The 10,678-nt window shown below is 39.3% G+C and overlaps 1 protein-coding gene across 1 annotated transcript in view; it reads left to right on the forward strand.

The window, feature by feature from the left end:
• Positions 1–7,564, forward strand: part of LOC108704198 — a 44,074-nt gene extending 36,510 nt beyond the window's left edge. The window contains exons 21-25 of the mRNA XM_041579412.1: positions 1,794–1,935; positions 2,707–2,802; positions 4,205–4,293; positions 5,087–5,219; positions 7,033–7,564. Of these exons, the coding sequence (XP_041435346.1) occupies positions 1,794–1,935; positions 2,707–2,802; positions 4,205–4,293; positions 5,087–5,219; positions 7,033–7,059 (487 nt within the window). The 3' untranslated portion in view covers positions 7,060–7,564. The remainder of the gene's footprint in view (positions 1–1,793; positions 1,936–2,706; positions 2,803–4,204; positions 4,294–5,086; positions 5,220–7,032) is intronic.
• The last annotated feature ends 3,114 nt before the right edge of the window (positions 7,565–10,678 follow it).

Consider the following 10,678-nt stretch of genomic DNA (forward strand, 5'->3'; position numbering starts at 1 on the left):
TACATGACAGTCTGAGGACCAGTTGGTAGCAGTGTGCAATCTCTGCTATTGCTCACTACTAGGAGGGCACAGAGGAGGAGGGGATCTGGTTGGTACAAATGGCAGTTAGGGAGTGGTCGGGGGCAAATCTTCTACATGGCTGCCCATATGCAGAGATCCTTGAGAAGTGATTTCCCGTCCAGTTCCATCAAATACCAGGATGATTACTGGATGGCCACCATGCTAGACCCATGGTACAATTGGTGGAGGCCTTCCCCCAGCCTGCCACTTCTCAGTCCTCCACTACTCCAACAGAGCAGATAAAGTAAAGGTGGTGGTGAACTTTCTTTGAGCCTTGACAGGCAGCAGCAGTATACTGTGGAGGTGCTGGCTTGCCCCCCTTCCAGTGTCTTGTTTTCTGTGACTCAGGTGGAGTGGTCACTGAGAAGCAGACACATCTATCCACTGGCAAGTTAGATGAATGAGTTGTGTATAAGTGAGGATGTCCAAATTAATTCATTATATCACAGAGAAACCTGCTCGCCTCCTATCAGATAAACTCTCTTCTCTCCAATGCTGCCTCATTCTTCACTGCTCCCTCCCCACAGCAGGTATTCTTTTCAGAGATCCCCCTGTCTGCTGACCTGCTATAAATCTGCAGAGTTGTGCAGCAGAGTTCAAAGGCTCCATCTTCTGTCAGTCTTCTCATCCTCTCCTGTCTATGCCCATATGTATCTTGTGGGAGCATGCAGAGTAGAAGATGATTCAGGGCAGTGGAGGGCATGGTAGGGGGCAAGGCAAAAAAGGAAAGGGGGCAAAAGATGTTCATGTGATGCCAGCTCCTGAATGCCCAACCTTAGAACTTTAAGAGTGGAAAACACATCAGAACACTGACTGCCCCAAGAAACATTCTTACTGAAGTAGACATGATCACACTGTAGAGCATTCCAGTTGATTTAAATGAGGGGTCTGCCATCTCGTTGGGATGTTTCTCAAAGGTCTCTTGTCTTGTTGGGCCCAGGTCCCATTTATTAAAACAGCCCTGTCCTTGTCTGCCCATTTATTAATGTGACCTCAGCTAAATTCTGTAGAGACACATTAAGAGACAGATTGGGGTTATAAGAATTATTTGCCATAAAAAGAAATTCAAATAACCATCTGTCAGGGCCTGATGGCTCTTACTAGTGCAGAAGACAGGACCTAGGAGGAAGAAACAATGCAGACAGGCAGGAACATTCCAATAGGTGATACACAAAGGGTAAGGTCAGGGGCAGGCAGCAGTTAAGTCAGAATCAAAGCAGAAGAGTCAGGAGCCAGGAATCAATCAAGCAGCATTATTTAGTGCACCCACGAACTAACAGAAGCATAATCTATATTGGGGCATTGAACCCAGGTCTTTGGTTTCCTTTTATTTTACATTTACGTTCCAATCTGTGACATGGTGATGTTAAGTGCCACCACTTCTCCTCACTGTGTGCTGACATGATGCTGCGACCATGGGTGCCAACATCTTGGATATGAAGTGGAGCACTCCTGACATCTTACTTTATTGATACTAGGAATGCAGGTTAGCGAACAGGTATTAAGATTAATATATGAAACAGTCAGTGATATCTGTTTACATCTGTATGGAAATGTATAAAGACCTTTGTTTTACGTGTACAATTACAAAGCTGATGTGATATGGTCACACTCATAACCCACCCAAACCTACTCATCCTCAATCCTCATGAGTTGTTTTGAGATATGGAGATTTCATTCTAGTCCAACTACATCGTTAAGTAAAATGCATTTAATTGTAATCCTTTTTTTAGGTATTTAGAGACGAAAGGGGGCCTGTATAGTGTGGAAACCATGACAAAATGTTTTGAAGAGAGTCAAAATGAAAGTTTCAGGAAGAACATTCTTGTACCAATTTACAGCAGCAACAGTCCTTTAAAAACGGTAATACAAAATGTAAGTAACCCATGTTTTAGGTTATTAGTGATACTATATAATATATACAAACATGAAGTGCACATCAGTACTGTTTAGAAGAATACTTGGCACCAATGCACCCCTTTAGCCTGCTCAATTGAATTAAGCAAAAGTGTATACATTAGCACTAGGGAACTCTAGAATTACTGTCAACCTGGACTTACTAATATTTCCAGGGTTCCCTTAGCAAGTTGCACCCAGAGTTTCTACTTGTGACAAGTAAATTGTGTGCTAATTTCCTTATTGTTGATGTCATTCCAACACAAATGCAGGGTAAATGGCATGTGTAATGCAGTATAGACACAACTTACAGTGACTAACTAACTTATTTTTACCTGAATGAGAAAGGGATCTTGTTTTGAATAATGGCACCATATAAGCAATTTGCCAATATCTTGGTACCATGGCAGATATCAATGAAGCGTAAACTGGTCTGGTAACCATAGAGCAAGTATTCTTTCACATACAAACTTACCCTCATATGTCATAAAAGGCATAAAGTTTGCCCAGGAGCAGTAACCTAAAGTGACCATTAATTGCTGCCTGATGATTGGTTGCTATAAGTGATAAGAAGTGTAGAAAACTATGCCCCTGGTATACGTAACCCCATAAGACTTTTGTTAATTTTCCACTGGTGTAGTAGTCTTTTATCTAGTTGACGTTCCAAAGAAACATCTCCATTATGGAATAGACCTTTTCAAAATACTGGTTGTGACAAAATAAAATCTAGTCTCTTTTATATTTCACCAGTCGAATGTGAATGCGGGAAAATATGAAAAGCGGATCTCACTCCAACATGGCCGAAGCTTGTCTCTCCTCCAGCAGCATCCCGCGACAACTATACAGGTACGCAACTCCCGTGACAACACAGCAAGAAATTAGTTTTGCACATGGGCGCTCAGCCGGAGTAATTTCAGAGACGGAAAATTTTCATCCAAAAATGGCTTTATTGTGGCAAACAATGTGATACAGTGGCAATGTTCGTGCAGATCAGCCTACGCATTTTGTGCCCACAACCAACAGCACTTCAGAACTCTGAAGAAGTGTCATTGGTTGTGGGCACGAAACACGAAATTACTCCTGCTACGTGAAACGTGAAATTACTCCGGCTGAGCGCCCATGCGCTGAACTAATTTTGAGCTACTGTATCGTTCAAAAGTCACCTGCTATATACTAAAACCTGTCCAGTTGGGTCTATTCAGGGGTGATCCTTACCCCTCTTCTCCCACACTCACCTTTTATTTATTTTGAAATATTTTATTTGATTTTCACAACACACTCACCTTTTAAGCACCAGAGCTGCCCCTGGTAACTTGTGGGGAGCTGAAACCTGAGGCGAGTTTCTCAACTCACCTCATTGGCACAAAGCTCTTTGGTCTATTAAACAGCCTTCATTAATGCATATTGGCATAGACAGGAGAAAATAAGGTCCAAAACCTCCTCTCTCCATGTTTCTATTAAACAGTTTTCCTGGCTCAGATTCCAAAGAATCCTACACTTCCTATTTCATTGTTTTGTTTTTTTTAATATATGTTTTATTTATATTTATTTTATTTTTTGCCTTGCCCTGTGAACATAGGTGGTATTTAGCAAATGTATAAAGAGCTCTTTAAAAAACTACCCAAGCTCTTTTATCATACAGGTAACAATGGGAGGACAAATATCCCAAATATCAATAGTTATTAAAAATATATAAAAAATATTGTATATAGTTATAGGTTGCCATTATATACTGAATAAGTCCTCCCCACCATGTAGTTCTTTTATGTTTTAGAACATACGGTAAAATGCTTTGTTGGGTTGAAACTATTGATTTCATGGCTTGTCTATGTTGGATCCAAGAGTGAATTTATGGCCTGTACTATGTGTGTTCTAGGCAGGTCCGGACTGAGAATTAAAATAGACCCTGGCATTTCAGGTACACAGAGGCCCAATCAGCCCACGAGAGGCCCACCCAGCCCCCACCAGCCCACTAAATACTGACTTTCTATGGCACCTTATAGCAGCCCCTCTGGCATTTGCCAGAATCCACAGATTGCCAGTCCGGACCTGGTTCTAGGTGTGCCTGGGAAAGGTAATTACACCAGTAGCCTAAAGCTATGTATTTTTTCATCTCTTCAAATATCTTCAAAGGACAGTTCTTCTCACTCATGGAAATTGGCTTCTTCATTTATGTAAAATTGTATTTATCTATTTAAAACAACTTTTCTAGTGCACATTATTGATTGTGTGAATTTTTACTATCTAGACTGATAAATATCTGATAAATATCATCACTTGCATGATGGATATAAAGCAGCTTTTTCTAAACAAGCTATCTGCTTTGCACGAGGAGAGGTAAGGATAAAATCAATAAAAATCTCTTTTGTTGAGTTGTAGCAAATTTCTATAGTTTTGCACTTTTGGATAATAATTTGAGACAGAAGGGGTCAATCCATGGGGCAGGAATTAAAGTGCAAAAAAACCAGGCTCAAGAGGCCACACTTTTTTGCACAGCTCTCCATGGTTGCCAACCGGTAGGAGTCCTTGCTCTTCATACTGCATTTGGCAGTTCTGTAATGATGAGACATTGGCTGAAAGCACAACAATCAGATAAGAAAGTTAGGGAGAGTAGGCCGGTGCTTTGTACATTAAAACCCTGTAAGTATAGAGCTGCCTTGTGTCTGCAGTAGTGTGCAAAATACAAGTATCGAGGGCTCACACAGGTATAATGATGTCACAAAGACACACTTTATTAGTTCATCAGTTTAAAATACTCAAAACACAGTTAAAAACATCTAAAAATGGCAATAGGGGTGTAAAACTCAAATAGCCTTAAAGTGCATAAATAAACCAGGGGTACAGGAAGAATCACTGATTCTCCTAAAACTACACTGATCTGAATAAATCTCTTGTAAATAGCAATACATTGTGTAGTATAGTTTGCTCTAGCCAAAAATTATAATAAAGGATATTCAGTTTGTTAGACCAGGTTAAAAACAAAGCCAATAACATGGTGATGACCTGCTGGCAAACAGCTGCTGAATTTTATCTGAGGTCCATGTGTGACTCTTTCATAAGTTCTGTTATATATACCAATACTCTGTACACATTTCTCTGTGCTTTACTTCTCTTTTTCTACATTTAAAAGACTTGCGGACAAACGTATGACACCGGAAAGATCTTCTAAGATGTGGCAGCGGCTGGTGCACCACATGCAACTGATTTCCAATCTCAGACACCATCGCCGGCACAGCGACGTTCTTGAGGATTTAATTCATATGGTATAATTTCTTCTTTCAGTTAAGGCCTGCTAATATATGATATATTATAATATAAAATGTAGCCACTGACCAGTTCTGTCCAGACTGAGTTATACGGGTCATGATCAGATGTACAGGTCAGAGAAGGTCAGTATGAGAATTCAAATACAAGTTATATCACCATATAAACAGGGTCAGATTAATGCACAGGCTACTCTAGCCTATAGCACAGGGGCCCAGTGTTCAATTATTATTTCAAATTTTTTTGCTTTTAATATTTATTTTTATTTGCGTTGCTGGGTCTGGTCAAACACACCTGCTGGGAAGAGAAGGCAGGTATCCAAATCCGACATGATAACTCTCGGCAAGAGAGTTCAGAGGGAAGTGCCGTAAGGGCAAGAAACACGTTAGTTTCTGCACATACCCACTGCCATGTACACCGCACTGTGTTTTGAATAAAAGCCGCATTTACAATAGCGGCTCTCTCTGATGTTTGGATCAGTGCCGGATAGCGGGTCTAATTTTTCTATGGACAAAATCAAGCAGGGAAAACAGCAGAGTGAAAACCAACTATAAAGTTGCTAGGAATAGGCCACTAGTAAAGAAAAAAAAAAGTAAATTTAATCTGAAATTCCACTTAATATATCAAATTTTTTTTGAATGCTTGGGAATGGATTGAGTTCTGCCAACAGATTATACAGCTCTTCACTATCTAGAGAAATGCTTTGTTCAGCTGTTATATTTAACATTATATTTTAAGATAGTTTTTTTCCTGCCTGCACCATTATAAATTATAGCTCTTTTCTACTTCACACAAACAGGTTGCACTTGGCAACCTGACAGATATCTGGCGCTACCTGAATGAAAAAAGAATTTATTACTTTCATCAACACTGTATTCATCAGGAGTGGAAGGCATCAGGAGTAGCCGTCCCACTTCCCACCCCCTACCTGTCCAATAACTTAGGTGTCATTAAAGAACTAGGAAAGTTAAGTAAGATTTATCAGAAAGGTCTATATAAATACACCAGTAACCCCTCAAAGTAATGATGCTCTGAGTCAAAAGAAACACCACATTCTTTCTTTCTATTTCTTTCCTTCTATTCTATATATATGTACACATGGGCTTCTGTATCAGACTTCCTGTTTTCAGCTAAAACCGCCGGGGCTTGGGCTTGAGCATGCTCAGTTAGCTCCTTTCCCACTCCCTTCTGTAATCTGAGCTCAGAGCTATGAGTGAGCAGGGAGAGACTCAGACAGGAAGTGTTGTCACAGCAAGCTAATATGGCAGCTGCTATCCTAAAAAAAAAACAGAGACAGTGTCTAGAGCTGTTTATGAAAAAGCATTCTAAAGAATAAAAATGGTGTTCTAGCTTGCACTGTTGTGGCTAATATATTGGCAATAAACTGCCTTGGTAGCTTTCCTTCTCCTTTAAGATGCACAAGTTAAGAAGCAGCAGTTTGGAAGGTTGTATGCCCACAGACGCCATGTTCTGCACCTTGCATCTGATTTTCATTAAGCCAGACCATTGCCAGAAGTGGTAACTTCATGAGCACCATTCACTTGCACTTCTGCCTGTGTGCTTTATAAATGACTCCCAGTATCTACTGGGCAAATATGAGAAGAAGTCTTTTATCTCTTAAAGGACTCTCTCAACAGGTGTTCCAAGACCCTGTATCACTTATTTTTAATGGAAAATGTGTGCAGGGGTGTTTGCCCTGTGTGATTAATATCATCTCGTTATAATGTATTTTGTGCCAGAGATGATTTCGCTTTACCAGTGTTTTGAAAGTGCTCACCATAATGATTTTCCTTTAAATTTCTTTCCAAACAGATGTCGGCAAACTTGGATGAACCCTAACGGTTGTAGAAATCCTCACCTATACGTGATCGCTAGAAAGAAATGGAAAACAACATTTTTATAAAAGCTGTTTAGACCAGTTATTTTTGTTAACAATTTACATTTTGATATTATAACTTTTTTGATACTATATTATTCTGTCCTGGGTGCCTTTAATTTAAATGTATGCTGGCAGTTTTATGGGTAAATTGCCTATACCATCCCTGGACCTTTGCTTTCTTTAGTGCTGACTGTTCTACACCCTGACTTCCAACTCCCCAAAGGGAGCCACCATCCGAACTTCAAGCAGCTAAACAGCTGAACATATTTTGTGGAAGAAAATACTGTATAATATTAAATAATAATATGTTATTTTCATTTTCTATATAAAAAAAGTAGAAGTAGATTTTCTTGTACTGGTTAGTACTCTGAATACATGGCTCTTGGATAAATGAATTGAGTGGCCTGTGCTTCATCTTGCAGTGGTTATTCTTCTTCCAAATAAATTACAATTCTATATACTGTACATTCGGAATGTTAGTGAAATTATTTTGATAAGAAAGCCATATCTCCTACTTCATTTCCAGATTCCCCTGTTCCCTTATTTTAAGGTTATATAAGGTAAACCACAAGATATATTTTTCTCAAAGAATGTAATCTGGCACAATGTTAGGAAAACATTTAACCAGATCTACCTGAAAGAGGGGAAAGGGTAGCAGTCTAAGACCAACACACAGGGGCAAATTCATCAAGGGTCGAATATCGAGGGTTAATGAACCCTCGATATTCGACTGGGAATGAAAATCCTTTGACTTCGAATATCGAAGTCGAAGGATTTTGTGCAAATACTGCGATCCAACAATCGAAGGATTATCCTTCGACCAAAAAAACATAGCCAAGCCTATGGGGACCTTCCCCATAGGCTAACATTGGGTTTGGTAGCTTTTAGGTGGCAAACTAGGGGGTTGAAGTTTTTACTTAAAGAGACAGTACTTCGACTATCGAACGGTCGAATAGTCGAACAATTTTTAGTTCGAATCCTTCGATTTGAAGTCGAAGTCGTAGTTGAAGGTCGAAGTAGCCCATTCGATGGTCGAAGTAGCCAAAAAAACACTTCGAAATTCGAAGTTTTTTTTCTTCTATTCCTTCATTCGAAGTTAATGAATCGGCCCCACAGTACCTCCCAACTGTCCTAATTTTCATAGGACAGTGAAAATGAGATACAGAGTTTCACAAACTTAAGATAAGGAGGCTTTTTTGCAGAGTAACCAGAGGTATTCAAACAGAAATACTCACCCCTTGATCTTGCTTAGGTATCTGGAGAAAGACTATAGGGAACTAGGTGTGTATCCATTCATGAAGGGCTTATTAGATCATTAAGAACATAAGTGGCTGTTGTGAAAAAAAAACAAGCAGCCACTTATATTCTTAATAAAGTGCTGTCCAACTGGCGGCCCACAGGCTGCATCTGTCCCACAACCCCCCTTGTGTGGCCCCCACATGAAAGTCTGCCTGCTGTGTCTGCTTGCCTTGTGTAAACTTAAAAGGTATCATTGCAGAGATTAACTGGCCTCCTGAATTGTTTACACCTCAAATTCTGCCCCCATACTCCAGATGAGGCCTCACCAGGGAACTATAAAGAGGCAGAATTATGTTGTCATCCCTTGAGTTAATGCCCTTTTTTATGCAAGACAGAACTTTATTTGCTTTAGTAGCCACAGGATGACACTGCCCAGAATTAGACAACTTGTTATCTACAAAGACCAATAGATCCTTCTCATTTGTCATTGTGTCACTGTATGTAGCACAGTATGAACTGTTCATCTTAGAGTGGTATGTGATATGTTTCCCTGTCTCCTGCTCGGTTCTGCCTTCCCTATGCTCCCTGTGTGTGCCATACTCTACTTGCCCTATTCCCTATGTCTTAATATGACTTACATTTTCCACATATGAGTGATAAGTGATATCCCTGCAGTGAGCACTAACCATTTGTTTTTTTGGTGTCGTACCACCATTAATATAGACAAGGTCTTGAAAATTCTTGTCGCAACATGGGTGTTGTTGAAAGTGGGTGTGGTTTAAAACAGGGAGTGGTCAACACTGACTTCCATTATTGGCCTTCCACCATGTAGTCCAGAAAAATTCCAGAGAGTTTTCTCTAAAAATAATCTACCAAAAAGTGGTTAAAACTTCAAGTCCATTTATTAGGACAAAACAGGTGGAGGCCTAACACGTTTCGTGCCTGTTGGGGCACTTACTTTAATGGGCCATTCAAAACAAATCGCCAATTCACCTACAGTACCTACATACAGATTTTTTCATAGTAAGTTACAATATAAACCCACACAGAGTAAACAAAGGAAAATAAATCATGGGGAAAATATTACTTAATCAAAACAATTAGTAAGAAAACGGAGAAATAAAACAATGATTTTATTGGCCGTGCATTGTGTAAAACAACTGAGACATATAGGTGACGACGTATACATCAAATAACAAACAGGCTGAGAAAAACATGTAAAGTATATGTATGTAATTCATTAATGGATATGTACTGGTGGTTGCTGTGGCAACACTGAGTGCTTCCTTATTATAATCCACGGCAAATACCTGTTATTAAAGGCTGGAAAACTGTTTTCTGTTTGATGTATGCAACCTTTCTTTTCCTGATTCTATCAACTTCATTTCTATTTGCCCTTACATAATGTCCAATGGTTTGGATGCTCTCTGCTATATGAAAGGATTGCCTTTGGTTTCTCCGTTGCATGTTGGGACCATTGTATTTTTCTAAAACAAATCAGTCCGAGTTTCATTCTTGAAAGTTTTAAAACACATGCAAAAAAATGCCATCTTCCTGTTCCTATAGTTAATTTTTAGATGTTGAATATGACATTTTTTTTTAACTATTTAAAGTATTTTGATTTAGATGTTATTTTATTTTATTATTTTATTATTTGTCTGTGCAGTTTTTGGCATGAGCTCTAAGGAACTGGTTAAAGGAAAGGCCAAAAGTTAAACACCCCCAAGTGATCACATTTACTTACCTGGGCCAGTGCTCCTATTAGGGGAAAACTGCACCAGTCGGGGTTATTCCATTAAGCAACATGGAGTGATCGTTTTCTGGCTTCTGATTTTTCCCTTACGGCTCTGCATGCGCATTAGAGTGACAAGCTGAAATGTAATGAAAAAGCCAGTTATTTTCTACTGCGCATGTTTCTGCCCCTGGAAATTTGAAGAAAGAAAAAGTCAGAAGAAGATTGCGGTGTAATAATAATAATTGCACTGGCCCGGGGTTTCAGGTAAGTAAATGAGATCACTTGGTGGTGCCTAACTTTTGGCACCTTCAAGTAAAAATGCCTTTTCTTTCCTTCAATCAAAATTCAAGTTTGTGGGGGAAGGGGAAATGAGAAAAAAAACGCTGTCAAAACACAAGCAACATTACTTTCTGTTTTTCCCTAAACACTACCTTATTTAAGAAAAAAAAGGCAGCAGAATATTCTCAGGTGCTTTATTCACAGAAAAGACTTACACTGTTCCTTTCACTTCCAATGAGGTTGAAAAACTCTGTTGTTTTGAGCAGGAAATTAAAGTTGTTAGAGGAAATTCCCACTGACTTCTATGCAACCTTGACAGCTTTTTC

This window comes from Xenopus laevis, chromosome 1S (assembly GCF_017654675.1).
Source record: "Xenopus laevis strain J_2021 chromosome 1S, Xenopus_laevis_v10.1, whole genome shotgun sequence".
Lineage (NCBI taxonomy): Eukaryota > Metazoa > Chordata > Amphibia > Anura > Pipidae > Xenopus > Xenopus laevis.